At 42.4% G+C, this 18765-nt stretch overlaps 1 protein-coding gene across 4 annotated transcripts in view; it reads left to right on the top strand.

The window, feature by feature from the left end:
• LOC143864040 (alcohol-forming fatty acyl-CoA reductase-like) overlaps nucleotides 1-18765 on the top strand; it is a 66132-nt gene that overhangs the window by 13017 nt on the left and 34350 nt on the right. For 3 of the 4 annotated variants that reach the window (XM_077374857.1, XM_077374854.1, XM_077374855.1), the window contains exons 7-8: nucleotides 9574-9840; nucleotides 9939-10066. In XM_077374857.1, coding sequence (XP_077230972.1) covers nucleotides 9574-9840; nucleotides 9939-10066 — 395 coding nt within the window. Of the gene's footprint in view, nucleotides 1-5862; nucleotides 5924-9573; nucleotides 9841-9938; nucleotides 10067-18765 lie in introns of those variants that run through there. The other variant, XM_077374861.1, reaches the window with a different exon arrangement.

The following is an 18765-nucleotide window of genomic DNA, read 5'->3' as shown; positions in this document are numbered from 1 at the left end:
GCTCTGAAATACTTTTTGTGAAATTGCCTAGCCACTTCATAAATATGGGGAAAATGTTTATGGTCGATTGACTTGATCTTTTCTGGTCCATTGACCAGAAACATAGTGGGACCCATGTTGTTTGAGTGTTCCAAACCATTCATTTGATGGGCCCTGACATATATAGGGTATTCCCAAAAAAATCAGCTCCATTGGATCATCCTAACCCTTCGATTTGTGGAAGTTAAAATGGAGAGATTTGTGGAGGTTTATACCCGTCCATTTTAACCTCCATAAATCGAAGGATTAGAATGATTCTATGGAGCTGATTTTTTTGGCACACCCTATCTATGTCAGGGCCATCAAATGAATGGTTCGCTTAACCCAAACAGTGTGGGGCCTGTAGACACCCCATTTTGATTGTGCCCTACACCTCCATATTTTTGTGCATAACTTTTTCAAATTAGTGTGTTAGGACCCCAAATTAGACCCTATGCTAGCTTAGGGTCCCACCAAGGTCCCTGTAAAATTTCGTCAATATCCGTGCACGTTTGCCTAGCAAACGAGCTAAGGCAGTATCGTGGTGCAAGTTCAGAATGGGGGGTGAAATACGTCATTTCCCATTTAAAATAGGGCACTCTTGGCAATTTTAGGTTGCTTCCTTCACGAGCAATCTTTGGTGGCCATTAGATCAGATCAGTGGGTTAGGAATCATGCATAGGTGAGTGAATTTTCGCCCTGTTTTCTACTTAGACCACCCCTGTTAGTATAAAAAAATAGCGAGAAATGCATTGGAGGGGGCTGTCCGGGGGAGAAAAGGGGTCGAATATATCACTCCCTTTTTTTATAAACCCAGCGAATTAGGGTTTGGGAGAGGGTCTCATTTCATTTTTTTTTACACAAAGAGAGGGGGGATGAGGGTTTTTGGTGGCTGGCCACCATTTTCTCCCCCACGGCTACACCTCACCACCGGCACCACCTCACCATCAACAAACCCCATCCCCCTCTCCTCCGGCCATCATCATCTCTACCTCCTTCTCCGTGCTTTCTACACCACCACCCTCAGCCACCTCCACGTTCACCCCATCTTCTCCGACCACCCTTTGCTTCCCCACTACCTCAGCCATCATCTCCATATCAAAGCCACTTCAATTTCACCTCTGCAATCTCCCACCATCACTTCAACCTTCTTCTCTTCATCTACCCCGATTGCCATCACCGGAATCCGGCCAAAACCCATTAAAGCCGCCACCTCTAAAACCCAAAACCCATTAAATTCGACAAACCCTCCTCCATTTTTGCAAAAAAAAAAAAAAAAGGATTGGAAGACAAGAGAAAAGCAGAGAATAGAGGGAGAAAGAGGGAGCCGAAGGAGATAAAAGGGGAGTTGGGTCCGAACCCACTTGTCGCCACCGACCACCGGGCTCTTTGCCGGTAGCCAACATCATCTTCCCCACCTTGTTTGTCTTCAAAGGGGTTTTTCTTCTTCATTTTTGGGGTTATACAGAGAGAAAGGGGGAAGAAGATTAGGAGGAAGGTTTGCTGCCCATGGTCACGATCTCCATTATCTCGACCCTCCCTAGCAGCCACTACCTCTTCTATTGCAGCCACAACCAAACCCTCTTCCATTTCAATCTCTTCTCCACCATCATCATCTACCACCATAGCAGCCCCATTTCCACCATCGCCTCCATTTTTACAACCCTTGACCCCATTTATTCCCCTTCTCTATCATCTCCCCCACCGACCATACCCCACTTCCTTCTAATCCACCATCAACCACCATCACTAAGGCCATCTCATCTCTAAGCTTCAATCATCATCTCCATCGTCCCCACCTTGTCTGTCACCATCGATCTCCCTACAATCTCAACCCCCTTTATATCATCTGCTTTAGGGTTTAGATCATAGGAAAATGAGAAGGGCTAGCTGAAAGAGGGTTTGAACCCAAGAAGAAAAGAAGAAGATCGAGAGGGTCTGCTTGGGGCTGCAAAAGGAAGAAGGAGGAGAGAAGAAATTGGGTTAACACACTATGTCCAGGTAATGGTCCTCTTCTTTTCCTATTTTTGTGCAAGTTTTATGTGGTTATTCTTATTTTAGCTCTTTTAAGTGGCTTTAGTCCTTGAACTATAGTATAGTAGCTGAGTTTGGATCTCATCTTTGTCTTTGACCTCAGTTTAAATGTTTAACTTGGTGCCCTGTGTTGTAAACTTATTCTCCATTTTAATGCCCTGTGATTGCTCGGATAACTCATGGATGACAATGATTCTATGATTATCAATAGATTTGGTGATGTTTTTATAGTCCAGTGGGCTCTGTAGTATGGAATAGAGGTTTCACACTTGTAGTCCATCTTTGTTTCCTATTGGGGCTTCATCTTAGCCCCTAGTTTCCTTTATCCCAATTCAATTCATATATTGTGGCAAATGCGAATGAAGAGATTCTTGGACCAAGCTTAGTTACTGTTTGGATTCTATAGGATAATATAATCACTCTCATAGTGGGATTCTGTTCTTGAAACCCAATGTCAATTGTCAAAGGATTGTTCTGTCCATAGAATGGTAACACAATCATCTATTTCAAAAGTTCCCTCTGTCTAATCTTGGCTAGTGGAAATAGTATTACGAACCAATCTCTATAAAGTTCTTATATATAAGGAAATCCAATTTGATGTCCCTGTTTAATTAGTTAGGTTATGGGAATCCCGGAGAAATCTAACCACTTCTAAGATAATTGGTTATTGGTTCTAAATGTCACGACTTGTTTTTGTACAAATCAATGTCGTCCTTATGTGGGTGGGGTTGTAAAAGTCTCCTCTGGAACTCTTACAATCTCAAGAGGCCACTCCAACAATGAGAGACAAGGTGGGTCGGTGCATTGATGAAAGGAAGGTTGTTACAATTTTCTTGTAGATTATCATCTTTGTCGACAGTGAGAAATGAGGTGGGGTTGCGTCAATTATTCAAACTAAGTGTTGTACGTAATTAGTGTTGTTGGTTATTGGTGTTGTCATTGATGTTTTGGATAATTGCGTGCTCTCAGTTTCTATTTCCCATTTTTTTTAGTTAGTTTAGTCCATATGCAAGCATATTGTAGTCTCTGTTATGATGAGGTCACTCGTAGTACCCCTTTCTTTTCCTTTTCTTCCCTCTCCGGCCTTGGGTTTCATTTGCGATTCTTTGAATATCTTCTTGTCATTGGGAATTCGCATTAGAGTTTAAGTTGTTTCACGAGCATTTGACTTACTCTTTGTTTCTTAGGAGCTTTCCTCTTGGGTTGGGGCGATGACAGAATGTTTCTTGAGCCACCCCTTTGCCCTTCAGGTTTCTTTGCATATCTCATCACTTCTCATGGGGCTTAGGGATTCCATCTTTTTTAGGATTATCACTTCATATAGGGTCTAGGGGTTCCCTTTCTTGTCTTCTTATGGGACTACTTTCTTAATGTTCTTTGGGGTTCTTGTTGCGTTTCGGAATCCCATCGATTTTGGGAATAATTGATGTCGGGTTTTGGCTATAACGGACGACAACCTCTTGAGCCAACCCTTGGCCCTTCATGTCGCTCTCTTATCCCATCGCTTTTTATGGGGCTTAGGGGTTTCCTTTTCATTGAAGGCCTCACTTCTTATAAGGTCCAAGAGTTCCTTCACTTCCAGGATTGTTCTTCGTGCGTTCCTTGGGATCCTCTTCGAGTTTCGGAGTTCCATCAATCTTGAGAACACTTTGTCGGGTCCGGCGACGATTGAACGTTTCTTGAGCCAGCCTCTTCCCTTTTTGCCTTAGAGTTTTCGCAGGTTAAGAGATTCCCTCCTCTTAGAGTGTTTAACTAGTTAGGATCCTTAGTTAGTGACTGATTGTTTAATAGTTCTTCTTATAGGGTTTTTGTCCATCTCTTCTGTCTAGAAGTTTACCCTTAGGGTTAGAAGCTTTTCATCTCCGTTTGTTTAGGGTTTTCTCTCGCAGGTTAGATATCGTCTACTTTGGAGATTGATTAGGGCTCGTTAGTTTTGTTTTCTTCTCTTTGAGATTATTTTCTCGTATAGGAATTTTAGTTCCCTCGTTTGTTTTCTTTCCACCTAGGCTTTAGGGATCATGCTTCCCTCTTTGATACCCTACCGTAATATGGTAGGTATAGAGGCTCTTCTATCGGATTCCCTTTATCTGAAAGGGTGTTAACTCGCTTTAGACGCCTAAAATGTAAAAGCATTTGAAAATTTCAAAACACCAAAAACATCGGAAATTTAAAAATATAAAAAGCATTTGAAAACCAGAAAAATTCAAAATCATTTAAAGTGTTGAGTTTTAGTAACGTATTAGGAAAGTTCGTTTCGAACTACGTTGGCTTGATCCTCTTTCACGAGATACGTAGTGCAGCTTGGGATCTTTATCCCAAGTCCAGCCAAAGTTTTGTAAATAGTATTTTAAATCTTTTTTTGAATAAACAACTTTAAAATCTTGTTTTCAAAAAGCTCTTCCTCTAGAGTTAGGAGTTTTAGAGTTAATAGTTTGTCTTTGATTTGTTGTATGCTTGTTGTGTGTTTGTTTTAGAGTTAGGAGCATGTCCTAGTTAAGAGTGCCTCCGTCCGGTCAGTTGGCGATTCACATCGCCGACTGATGACTAGGTCTAGGATGCGTTAGTGATCCCATTGTTTACTTAGGACACACAGTCTAGTTACACATTGGTTGTAGGAACCACCTGCATTAGCTTAGGGCTAACCTGCATTTAGTTATGGCATATAGGATGTCCTAAAATTCACAATCCACTAGAATTTAAATAATCAGACAAGAAGCTTTAATAACTAGTCCGGTCTTTTAGGTCGTGTCTAGGATAGAGGTTTAGATGTCTTAGGCATCATAGCTTAGAATAGGCGTGAAGAACTACGTTGCCTTGATTCTCGTGGAGGCGGGGATACGTAGACTTCTTTGGATGAACATCAGATCATCTAAAGACTCGGGCTTAATCATTAGAGTCTTAGGGTCTATTGGTAGCACTTTAGGGCTTATGTTTGCATATTGATCATGATTTTCGCATAGGATCATGATAGCGTGTGTTCATTTCCTTGCTTACTTACGTGCTTAGCTATAACATTTACCTGCTTATGTGTTTTACCTACTTGCTTAGTTGTAGCTCTTACCTGCTTAGCTGTAGTTCTCACATGTTTAGTGGTAGTTCTCACATGCTTAGCTGTAATTCTCTATCTTTATTAGGTTACTGATTATTATCCTTTACTATCATCTACTGACGTTTGCTCATTGTGCAGGTTTACCTTCTTAGCTGTAGCGCTTTATTGCTTATTCTATCTGTCATTTACTGCTTTCTAGATGAGATGTGTTAGGATTTTATTTTATATTAGGCGTTATGTATTCGCCCCAATGTAGATAGGCGCTATGTATTCGCCATAGGTTTTCATTACTGCGTTTTCTATCTGTCATTTACTGCTTTCTAGATGTGATGTGTTAGGATTTTATATTAGGCGTATGTATTCGCCCCAATGTAGATAGGCGATATGTGTTCGCCATAGGTTTTCATTACTGCATTTTCTATCTGTCATTTACTGCTTACTCGATGAGATGTGTTAGGATTTTATTTTATATTAGGTACTATGTATTCGCCCCAATGTAGATAGGCGCTATGTGTTCGCCATAGGTTTTCATTATTGCATTTTCTATCTGTCATTTACTGCTTTCTAGATGGGATGTGTTAGGATTTTATATTAGGCGCTATGTATTCGCCCCAATGTAGATAGGCGCTATGTGTTCGCCGTAGGTTTTTATTTCATTATTCTTTTATTTGCTTGGCATTTTGTTTATTCCTTATTTCATTCACTATTTCTTAATTCATTTCATGATTAACTGCTAATTTTAGATTTCCTTTCCTGTACAGACCTTATACCTTTAGTTGTAGCATGCATGTGCTTGTCCACCAGAACTTAGACACCAGTTAGGTATGTCACTCATAACCTAGCTGTGATTAGGCAGCACTTCTTTAATTTATTTTGTACATATTTATTATTTTATCTCCGGGTTATGCATGTTTAGGTAGACGTCCACTCGGGGATATTTGTTCTCATTTCACATATATTCGTCCAAAACTCTTCGAGGTTAATAATAAATGGCATAAGAGACCAAGTGCTTGCACTCAGACGAATTGGGGGTGCTCTTCGGACCTTCTCCATTCGTAATCAGGCACGGACCCATATATATTTCTGGTTATCCATTGTACAGAGGATTTGTTTTGGGGGTTCCATGGCCTATCCATGGATGGCGACTCTGAGTTATTTCAGATACCTCTTGGTTTCGAGCCCTGGCTCCGGATCGAGAAGTATCTCACTCATTTTGTATCGTCACTCATGCTATGCTATGAGGGTGGCACCTGTTTTGAGAGTTCCTTGGTAGAGCTCTCCTTCACGATGTGGAGATCTTTGAGGATTGCAGGGGATCTCGCATCCTCAGCACTCGTCCTCTAGGATCGGGGTCCACAGGGCCCACTATGTTTTTGGTTGATGGACTAGATTAGTTAACTGGTAGATCAACCAAAAACAATTTTCCTCCCTCTCTCTCTCTCTCTCTCTCTCTCTCTATATATATATATATATATATATATATATATAGAGAGAGAGAGAGAGGGGGGGCGAGTAAGGGGTTTCTACACTCGAGCGCAGATAAGCTTATCTGCGCTCGAGTGCAAAAACAGGGTTGGGCTCACATTGTTGGGGGTATCCAAAGCATTCATTTGGAAGGCCCTTTCATGGATAGGGGGTCCACCAAAAATCAGCTCCATTGGATCATCTTAGGGTGTCCACCAAACTCAGCTCCATTGGATCATCTTAGGGTGTCCATTTGTGGGATGAAAAAATGGGCAACTTAGTGGACAAACCTGTCCATTTTCACCCCCACAGATGGACACCCTATGATGATTTAATGAAGATGATTTTTGGTACATAGCCTATTCATGATGGGGCCTTTCAAATGAATGCTTAGGATCACCCCAACAATGTGGCCCCACCCTTGTTTCCTGCACTCGAGCGCAAATAAGTTATCTGCGCTTGAGCGTTCTCTACACACTAGCTTAAAATACAGTGGGGCCCACATTGTTTGGGTGATCCAAGCCATCCATTTTAAAGGCCTTCACATAGATAGGGTGTCTACAAAAAATCAGATCCATAGGATCATCCCAACCCTACGATTTGTGGAGGTAAAATTGATGTCTTTAAACCTTCACAAATTAGTCCATTTTCTACCTCCACAGTTCGAATGGTTAGGATGATCCAATGGATTTGAGTTTTTGTGGACACCCTATCTATGTGAGGGCCTTAAAATGAATGGTTTGGATCACCCAAATAATGTGGCCCCCACTCTATTTTAAGCTAGTGTGTAGATAACTTATCTACACGTGTGTAGGAACCGTTTTCTCGTATATATATATATATATATATATATGTATATATACATATATAGCTAGAGAAAAAAGAGATTTCTTTTCTTTTTATCTAAGATTTACACGTCAGCATTAATATTTACATTTTCTGCCATCCCAACTTTCACCTTTAATGATTTTTCTCCAAAAATGCCATGAATGCCCTTATGTGTCTCCAAAATGACTCCCCCTATCACTGCTAAACGATGGCCACGTCTTTCTCTTTGTCTGTAATTGTCATACTTTGTGGCATGTGCATTGTAGTTTTTACTGTAATTGTCATATTCTGGGACAAGCTATTGGTATTTTTTTCCTCATTTTCCGACTTTGGTACCATGTGACCGTAATTTGTCTATAACACTTACCACCCATTATGATTTATTGCTACCCACTTGTACACAAATACTTCTGCCAATCTTTGCAGCTTCCACACTTCAATAATAATAAGACAAATATCTTAACAAGTCAACAACAATGGGCTAACATCACATGACCACATGCAATTGCAAATGATGGGCGAGAAGTAGCTTTGGAGAAGATAAACAAAATGTTATATGAAACTCCATAGGATGATCTAAACCGTCCATTTGATGGCCTTCAAACAAGTGTTTTAAAAAACAGTTGTTTTGAGAAACCACCATAGGATTCATCCAAACCGTCCATATGATGGACCTTCAGAGCAGTTTTTTATAAAGCACCATAGGATGATCCAAACCGTCCATTTGATGGAGCTTCAAACCAGCTTTGACTACGGCAGTGTTTTTTTGGGAGGTGATAAATTCACCCCCTTCTAGGATGAATTCACCCCGTATTTTAGAAAAATGGAATGTACAACCTACACCATAGGATGATCCAATTGACATATAATTTGAGTTTAATATTCAGTTTTGGACTCACAACACATTTTCAAATTCCACAACAAACACGGCCTTAGATTTTCACTCAAAAACTGATTATTGGGATCAATATTGCGTTTAATTTTTAGTCCAGTATAACCATTTAAAAAAAAATTAATGTAGTCCAATATTCAGTAAACAATAAATAAAAATGAATATGAATGAACACAAGAAGCAATTGTTATGGACTGCATCTCACAGAAGCACATTTTATCCAATGCTTAAATTAAGATTTTCCAATTCAACCTCATTTCTTTGTACATTTTGATGCATCTTTTGTTTTTTGCTTAGTGAACAAATTTTCTAGGTGTTTTGTTTACCATAGCTTACTGAAATAAGTTAGCTTCTATTGGATTTAATTTGTTGGGGTTTAATTTTAGAAATATTTCCTTCTTTTGAACTTCATTTTTTTCTTATTTTTTGGTTATTGACCTCTTCAATTTTCTTTTTTGAATACATCTGTAAAACAAAATTTAAATCATACCTTTTTTTCCTGTCCCGTGCATCGCACGGGGTGTTTTACTAGTATATATATATATATATATATATATATATATATATAGCAGAAGAGAAAAGAAGAGAAGTTTTTGAATTTTTTGAAAATTCTATGAGAATTAAACATCACTTTTTTTTTCTTTTTCTAACAAATGCACCCATTCAACCCACATATTTTCAATCCTACCCCCTCCTTTATGCTTTTTAACAAAGGCACCCATTAAAGCCACATAATTTCAATCTTACCCCCCTCCTTTATGGTTTGTTAATAAAAAATCTATAGGGTGATCTTAACCATCCGATTTAAGAGGAATTATGGAAACCTCTATAGATTGGAGGGCCAGGATCAGCCTATTGAAATGATTTTTGGGGCACAACCTATTTATGTTGTGTTCCATCACATGGACGGTTTGGATCAACCTATGACGTCGTCCGTACAGTTCTTTGTCGACCCGTGCATTGCACAGGTTTTTTTACTTGTGTGTGTATGTGTGTGTGTGTGTGTGTGTGTGTGTGTGTGTACATGGGATTTGCAAAGCAATTTGGCATAAAGCCATTTCGCGGGTCACTTTTTCAGGAGAGAACAACAACCTCAGATGAATTAAATGATAAGACAAAATTTGTTGCTAGGTGGTTGTTCTCTCATGACAAAATCTCCTGAATGGCTTTATGTGGAATTGCCTAGAAACTCCCTGTGTGTGTGTGTGTTTTTTTTTTTTTTAATTAATGAATGTATCTTAAAACTGGATCAAGCTTATGGATTTTGACATGAGGCTTGTAAGTACAGATCCCAGGAGACATGGTGGTAAATGCTATGATGGTGAGCATGGTGGCTCATTCAAATCAACCCTCAGTATTCATCTACCACATTGGTTCGTCTGTGATAAATCCTTTTTGTATCTCTAAGCTTTTTGATAGTATGTACAACTATTTTTCTAAGAACCCATGGATCAAAGAGGATCGAAAGCCCATTAGGGTTTCTAGGGTAACAATCTTCAACACCATGGCTAGCTTTCGCAGATACATGACTCTACGTTACAAGATACCACTCAAGGTTGGTTTTTGGATGTATTGATATCTATAAATCCCTAATCTATAAAATACATACTAATGGTCATTAACATCTATTTGGTTGTGGATTCTTCTCTTTAGGGGTTGGGATTAGCGAATGCAGTATTTTTCCAGCATTTCCACAATCTATACAGTGATTCAAGTCGAAAGTACAACTTCAACATGCGTTTGATGAGTCTATACGAACCTTTCTTGTTTTTCAAGGGAAGGTATGTGTACTCCCTCTTGCATCGATCTGGCAATAATAAAGATGTTAGTAAAAGCTACCTTTGTTAACCATTTTCTAGAGCGAGTCGATATCATAACAAGTGGAAGTCTATATGCCACTGCCTTCAAATCTCTCTCTCTCTCTCTCTCTCTCTCTCTCTCTCTCTAAAGTGAAAGACAATCTACCACTGCCTTCAAAGCTCTCTCTCTCTCTCTCTCTCAAGTGGAACTATGTACCACTGCCTTCAAAGCAATCTCTCTCTCTCTCTCTCTCTCTCTCTCTCTCTCTCTCTCTCTCTCTCTCTCTCTCTCGTTTTACACTTTTCTCCTTACTAATCCCAAAAAGTTATCAGTAGCCAATTATTGAAGCAAAGAATAAAGATATGGCTACCTAGGGGTGCAAGTTTGGCCCTGTCAGCCCTGAGCTCAAACAGGGTCTGGGCTGGATTTTCCAACCCTGAGGGCGGGTCAGGGTTCATTTTCTAGGCCCTGAGTCAGGGTCGGGTTGGGTTTAGGGTTAATACCTCGGGTCGGTCCGACCCAGCCCGACCCGACCCTAAGTTTTCTGTTATAGAATTGAACCATTTGTGCATGTTTCTTTTGCTAATGTTTTCTATTATCTTGGATTGATGTTTATTTAGATTATTATTATTAATTGATTGTCTCTGTTGCCCATCATCTTGTTGAATTCATATTGTCTTATTTTGTTCCTTTTCTCTATTTATTGATCATTTTGTTATATATGATATGTAGTTCTTTTATTTTTGGCACTCTTAATAGGTATTTGCACTAGGGTCATTCAGGGCTAGCCCGGGCCAATCAGGGCGGGCAATGGGTTAAGGGCCGAGATAATGGGATCCGGGGTTGGGCTAGGGTTTTGAAAAACCCGACCCAATCCGACCCTATTGCAGCCCTATGGCTACCAATATAAAAGCAGAGTGAAAGAATCATCTCCCAGAAAATATATGTTTTTCCTGTGGGATTTGCTAGCATCCATCGCAGAAGGCTTTTCGTTGATGGTCTATTGCATCTGACAGCAGCCACAGAGGCTCACTTTTCAGCAGATTTCATCTTCATTCACTTTGTGGCTGCTGTCAGATGCAACACACCATCCTCGAAAAGCCTTCTGCGATAGACGCTAGCAAATCTCTTTTCCTATAAAGGGAAACTAAAAAGGCTGCTGATATTCACACCACCATGTTTTCATAATGAGACTAAACTCACCTCGACTTTTATTATTTAACCAGCTGTCAAAAGAAATTACAATTTCCAAAAAACTCTCAGCGGTCAACTAAAAAATAAAAGACAATGTGAGTTTGTCTCATTATCCTAATATGGTAGTGCAAATATCACTAGCCTTTAAAAAAATCAAATTTTAGGATAATAATTTTTTTTCAAAAGTAGGCAAAATAAATAAGGCTATAATGTAATAATGTTCATAAAAATGTAAAAATGACGTAGCTATATCTTGATATGGAATTTGCAGGGGATGAACGCAAAAGGCATTTCATGGACCAGCTGTTGCATGGGAGAGCACCACATAGGCTCACTTTTTAACAGAATTTGTCTTATTCATATAATTCATCCGATGCGGCTGCTCTCTCATGCAACAACTGGTTCGCAAAATGACCTCTGTGATGGTCCCTAGCAAACCCCATGTGGATAAATATTTAAAATAACGTAGCTATATCATTAAATATATGAGGAATAAGATTGTGCGGTCGACCGCACCAAGCTTAGGTGCGGTCGAGGGCCCCAAACTCATGTGGGCCCACTTTGTTAGGATGATCCAAAGCATTCATTTGAAAGGCCCTTAAATAGATGGGGTATGTACAAAAAATCAGCTCCATAGGATCATCCTAACTCATCCATTTGTAGAGGTCAAAATGGACAGACACCGTTTGCCACAAATTTGCCCATTTTTGCCCTCCACTTTTGGAGGGGTTAGGATGATCCAATGGAGCTGATTTTTTGTACACACCCTATCTATGATGGGGCCTTGCAAGTGAATGGTTTTGATCAACACAAAAAATGTGGGACCCATGTGTTTGGGCCCTCGACCGCACCTAAGCTTAGGTGCACTCAACCGCACACTCCTTTTCCTCTCTCTCTCTCTCTCTCTCTCTCTCTCTCTCTCTCTATATATATATATATATATATATATATATATATATATATATGGGGAAAGTGATTGTGGGCGGCCCCTCATATAAGTTTATATGAGGTGACTGCTAAAATCATGGTGGGCCCACATTTTGTGGTGATCCGAACCGGCCATTTGATAGGCCCTGACATAGATAGGGGGTGCCCAAAAAATCAGCTCCATAGGATTATCCCAACCCTTCGAAGTGTGTGGACCCCGATCCGAGAGAGGCGGGGGGACGTGCCCCCACGCGAGTCTCGGGATCATCCACGTGAAGGAGAGCTCCGCCAAGGAACTCTCGAAAGAGTGCCCCTCACAGCATGAGCGGCGATGTGAAGTGAGATACCTCTCGATTCGGGGACCAGCCCGGATTCGAGACGCACCTCGAATAAAGAAAGAGTCGCCATCCAAGGACGTGGGCCCTGGATCCCATGCTGTGCTCTGTCGCAACAGATAACCAGAGATACAAAGGGTCCGTGCCTGATGACGAATGGGGAAGGGATTAGGCGCCCCCGATTCGCCCAAGTGCGAGCACCTGGTCTCTTATGCCATTTATTATTAACTTTGAAGAGTTTTGGGCAAAAATCATGTGAAATGGGAACCATCATCCCCGAGATAACGTCTATCTAAGCATGCATGACCCGGGGATGGGCAAAGAAAGTGAACATCCAAATCCTAACTCATCACATCTAAGAAAGCAATAAACAATCGCATGCAGAGCTACAGCTAAACAGATAATGACAGATATAATGAGATAAGGAAAGCAAATATCTAAGTTTAGACAGATAATCAAGCTAAGACGAATGGATAAACGCTATAGCTAAGCAATCAAAGCAGTAAGGTAAACACACTAGCATGCGAGCCTATGCAAGAGATAAGACTAAGAAAATGGCAATCGATCGCACGCTAGAAGAACAAACAAACTAGAATGCATAAGAAATATAAGATAAGCGCACAGCAAGCTAAAAGGTGTAAGAAAAGAAAAAAATTAGAAAATCAACGGCACGTGAGAACCAAAATGCCAGGGGAAAGAAGATGGAACACACGATAGGCTCAGAGGGCGATTCAAAAGGAATCAAGCCCAGCGATCCTAATCTGCTGAAGATCGGACAAGTCTCGCGATCGTCATAACCTATCGTTGGGCTCAGCGAGGGCAATCCCTGTAAAGGGGCCACGCTACGTCATCGCCCGTCCCAAAACCCGATAAAACATCAGAAAACCGATGGAAACCGAAAATCACGATGAAAACCGAAAATGGAATGAAAAGAGGGCTCCGAGTGACCTGGCAATCACCGTCCTTGCCCATTTTTTTTGCTTTTGTTTTGAAATGTTTGAGAAATATTTACAAAAATGGTGAAGTGGTATAAAAAGAGTGGAAAAATAATGGTGACTGCACTCAGGATGCCAGCAGCACGCCTGAGCTGCCTACGTACCCCTCAGCTAGGGATCAAGCCATCCGTAGTTCGGAACTGGATTTCCTAACTACTCCTAATGACTCGAGTTTTTGGGATTTTTGATTTTTCAGATGTTTTTGATTTTTTCGACACAAGAGGACAAAATCCTATCATCACAAGGGGAGGACAGACTCCTGATATCCCGCAAAGGTTGGACAGCATCCTATGCTTTGCGGGGGGAATGAACAGAATCACAATTCTGCAAGGGTTGGACAGCATCCTATACCCTGCAGGAGCGGACAAAATCACATGACTTGATGAGAGGGTGGACAGAATCCTAACCCCTATGATGATAGGACAGACCCCTGAAAGACTGAAGGACTGACTCCTATACTGAAGACTGACTCTGAAAGATGGAAGGACGGAATCCTAAATTTTATGAAGGGATAGGACAGAATCCTAAACTCTACAGGGGTAGGACAGACGCCTAAACCCTAGGATGGTAAGACTGACTCCTAAACTCTCTAGGACTGACTCTAAAGAGGAAGAAATCCCTTAACCTGCGAAAACTCTAAGGCAGGAAGGGAAAGGGTTGGCTCAAGATACATTTCGTCATAGCCTGGACCCGCCGAGACGACTTCTGAAATCAATGGACAACCTCTCAAAAACCTATAAGAAACCCTAAGATTTAAGGAAAATCCTAAAACTAAGAGGACCCTTGAAAGGGGAGGAAAGAGGAAGATTAGTGTGGGCTCCGAGTTGGGGTTGAATCAGATTGGGGTCGGGTTATGGGTCCGAGTTGGGGCTGAATTGGATTGGGTTAATGGTTAAGGCCAAGTGCGGGTTGACTTGGCTTAGACTGGATTGGAACGGGTTGAGCCGGGGCTGGACCGAGTTAGGTCCGAGTTGGACCGGAGTAGCTTGGGCCGAACTGTGTTAATTTGGGCTGAGTTGATTTGAGTCTGGGCTGAGCTAGGTAAAGTTGGGCGAATCAGATTGCAAGATTGAGTTCGGGCCGCATAAGGTCCAAATTGGATCAGGAGGAATTGGGTCGCGGATTGGGCTTGGGCTGGGGTTAAGGGTGCGGGTTGAGACACGGGTTTGGGTAAGAGCTGAGTTGGGGTTAGGATCAGGTTGTGGATTTGATCTAGGGTTAGGGATTTGTAGGCGTAAAGGGAATTGGGCTGTGTCGAGCCGGTAAGGGCTGAACTCGGCTGGGTTGAGTTGGGTCTGAGTTGGACTGGGCTCACTCGGATTGGGGTCGGGTTACGGGTCCGAGTTGGGGTTGAATCAGATTGGGGTCGGGTCACGGGTCCCGAGTTGGGGCTGAAATGGATTGGGGTCGGGTTACGGGTCCCGAGTTGGGGCTGAATTGGATCAAGGCTGAACCGAGTTAGATTGGGGATGGAACTGGGCTCACTCGGGGTGGGCATTGCCCGGCGTGGGAGGCCGGAACTTCGGCGAGACACCGGAGAAGACACGGTCGGGCCGAGCCTCCCTCTCTCTCTCTCTCTCTCTCTCTCTCTCTCTTCTGTATATTTTCAAACGGAAATGGGGGTTTTCAACAGGGGAGGTTGGGGGAAAATCGTGGCTTACCGGGAGAGTGGCCGGAGGATGTGAAAATGGTGGCTTGGCCGTAAGCTGCAGAGAGTGACTCGAATGGGTTTAGGTGGTGATGGCCGGCCGGTGGGAGTTGTAGATGGCTGGCCGGACGATGAAGAAGGTGGTGGCAATCGGTGAAGAAGGTGGCGGCTGATGGTGGAGGACCGGTGATGGCCGCCGGGGAAGACTAGCCCAACACCTTCTTTCCCTTCTCCCTCTCTCTCTGTTTCTCTCTGTTTCTTCCCCTCTCTGTTTTACAGAGAAATGGGTTTTTGTGATTGGGGATTGGTGGGTGTGGCCGGCCGAATATGGGGTTGGCCGGTGGTAGAGATGGGTTTTTGGTGGGGTTTCGGTGGTATAGGAGATGGGGATCGCGGCCAATGGGGGGTGGAGGAAGAAATGGGGGTGGTGGCCGACGGTGTGGTGAGTTTGGGTTTTTGAAAATGGGTTTTAGGGGAAAGGGAGTTGCAGAAAGTGGGTTCGGCTTTAGGGTGGAGATGGTGGATGGGCGGCGGCTTGGGAGGATTTTCGAAGGGTTTTTGGTGGCTAGAGGTGGCGGTGGCCGGTGGCGATGGAAAAATGGCTGGTTTGAGTTTGAAGAGGGTGGTGGCTGTTGATGTGGGTTTGAGAGGTGGGTTTAAATGCGGTTGGGTGAAGGCCGGCCGTAGATGGTGGTTGGTTTGCAGGTTTTTATGGTGTGGTGGTGGTGGTGCCGGTGGGGGGAGATCTGGCGGCAGAGAGGGTGGCTGGTAGGGATGGTGGAGGTGCGGTGGTGGCCGGAGGAAGTGGAAACGGGTTGCAGGTTTTTATGGTGTGGTGGTGGTGGTGGTGGTGCCAGTGGGGAGAGATCTGGCGGCAAAAAGGGTGGCTGGTAGGGATGATGGCTGATTGAAGGGTTTGGTAGTGGTGATGGTGGTGGTGGTGCCGGCGGGGAGAGAACTGGCGGCAGAGAGGGTGGCTGGTAGGTATGGTGGTGGTTGTTGAAGGAGAAATGGTGATTGTGGAGGAGGTAAGGTGGTGGTTGGGAGGTTGATGGTGGCTGTTGAAGGAGAAATGGTGTTGGAGGAGGTGTAGTGGTGGCCGGATTTCAACAGGGGTTTGGGTGGTGGGATTTCGGTGGAGGTTGGAGGAGATGGAGAAGATGGAGTGGATTTTTGGTGGGTTGCTGGCCGGAGATGGGTTTGGCCTCGCCAGATTCCGGCTGACGGTGGAGGTGGAGAAAAGAAGGAGAAGAGGAAGAAAGCAAGGTGGAGGGGAATCGGCTTGCCGGAATCCGGCAAGCCTGCCGGAGAAGAAGATGAAATTTTTTTGTTTTTTTTTTGTTTTTGAAATGGGTTTTGCTGATGGAGGCTAGGTGGAGCTGAGTTTGTTCTTCTCTCCCTCACTCTTTTTCTTCCTCCCTCTGTTGCAAGAGAAAAAAATGAAAACCCTTCCTTCCAAGGAAAAAAAATGAAAAACCCTCCCCAAACCCTAATCAATTTGGGTTTTTTAAAGGAAATGGGTGATAAATTTGTACCCCTCTTCTTTACCTGGACAGCCCTTCCTAATGTATTTGTGAAGAAATTTTAACCAAAGGGGGGGGGGGCCAAGTAGAAAACAGGGTGAAGATTCTTCTTTCTCCAAATGATCCTCACCCTTAGATTTGATCCAAGGGTCCCTAGGGATTGCTTACACCCTAAGTATTATGAGAATTCCCAAAAATACCCTTCTAAAAGTGACAAACCACCATTTTACCAACAAAAATATCTTGTCTTTTTTGGAAAAAAGGGGGGATATCCACACAACCATGCTTTGATAATTCACCCTACCACAGCCCAACTTTAATTATCCCACATACTTCGCCTGTCTTATTCTTCATTTTTCGCCCGATTGCCCTGAAATTTTACAGGGGGATTCTCGAGAATACTAACAACCTCCTGGGGAATTTGTACCCAGGAATATGCGTAATAAGGTGCTCCAAGACTCGAACCTTCTTCTCATTCTGGGCCCAGTCCCCAGGAATTTTTGAGATTAACTTCGGAATACTTGGGACTCGGAATTTGGGAATTTTATTCAATTTTGGGGATTTTTAGGGCCTTGTCAAAATGGGGTGTCTACAGAAGTGTGGAGGTGAAAGAGGGGAAAATGGACGGGTAAGTGGGCAAATTTATACCCGCCCATTTCCCCCTCTTTCTCCTCCACAGTTCGAAGGGTTGGGATGATCTTATGGAGCGGATTTTTTGGGCACCCCCTATCTATGTCAGGGCCTATCAAATGACTAGTTCGGATCACCCCAAAAATGTGAGCCCACCATGTTTTTAGCGGTCACCTCTTATAAGCTTATATGAGGGTCCGCTCACACTTTCCCCTATATATATATATATATATATATATATATATAAGTTAAGGGTTTCTGCGCTTGAGTGCAAAAACAGCGGTGGGCCCACATTGTTGGTGGGATCTAAAGCATTCATTTGAAAGGCCCTTTCATGGATAGGGTGTCCACCAATAATCAGCTCCATTGGATCATCTTAGGATGTCCATTTGTGGGGTGAAAAAATGGGCAGATTAGTGGACAAACAGTATATGTCCATTTTCACCCCCTCAAATGGACACCCTATGATGATCCAATGAAGCTGATTTTTGGTACATTCCCTATCTATGATGGGGCCTTTCAAATGAATGCTTAGGATCACCCCAACAATGTGGCCCCACCCTTGTTTCATGCACTCGAGCGCAGGAATCCTTCTCTCTCTCCCTCTCTCTCTCTCTATATATATATATATATATAGAGAGAGAGAGAGAGAGAACGGTTCCTACACATATGTGTAGATAAGTTATCTACACACTAGCTTAAAATACAGTGGGGGCCACATTATGTGGGTGATCCAAACCATTCATTTTTAAGGTCCTCACATAGATAGGGTGTCCACAAAAAATCAGATCCATAGGATCATCCTAACCATTCGAACTGTGGAGGCAAAAAATGGACTAATTTGTGAAGGTTTAAAGACATCCATTTTACCTCCACAAATCGTAGGGTTGGGATGATCCTCTGGATCTGATTTTTTGTAGACACCCTATCTATGTGAGGGCCTTTAAAATGGATGGCTTGGATCACCCAAACAATGTGGGCCTCCACTGTATTTTAAGCTAGTGTGTAGAGAACTCTCTACACATATGTGTAGGAACCGTTTTCTCATATATATATATATATATATATATATATATATATATATATATATATATATATATATATATATGTGAGTTGCTAGCCATTTTCGCAGCTCGCTTTTGCATTGGATGACAGCCTCACATGTTGACTTTTTGGCATATCTTGTCTTACTCATTTAATTCATCTGGCATGGCCTCATCACATGCAAAAGCCAGGCGCGAAATAGCTTTCCGTGAAAGTGGCTAGCAAATCCCTATATATATATATATATATATATATATATATATATATATATATATATATATATATAGATATATATATATATAGTGTTTGTGAGCTAGAGCTCATATAAGCTTATATGAGCTAGAGCTCACAAACACACACAGGGAGCCCACATTGTTTGGATGA

Source organism: Tasmannia lanceolata, unplaced genomic scaffold (assembly GCF_043159265.1).
Source record: "Tasmannia lanceolata isolate RefF3 unplaced genomic scaffold, GAP_Taslan_0.1 ptg000044l, whole genome shotgun sequence".
NCBI classification, from domain to species: Eukaryota; Viridiplantae; Streptophyta; class Magnoliopsida; order Canellales; family Winteraceae; genus Tasmannia; species Tasmannia lanceolata.
The sequence above is the reverse complement of the archived record's forward strand: the minus strand, read 5'-3'. Positions and strand labels throughout refer to the sequence as shown.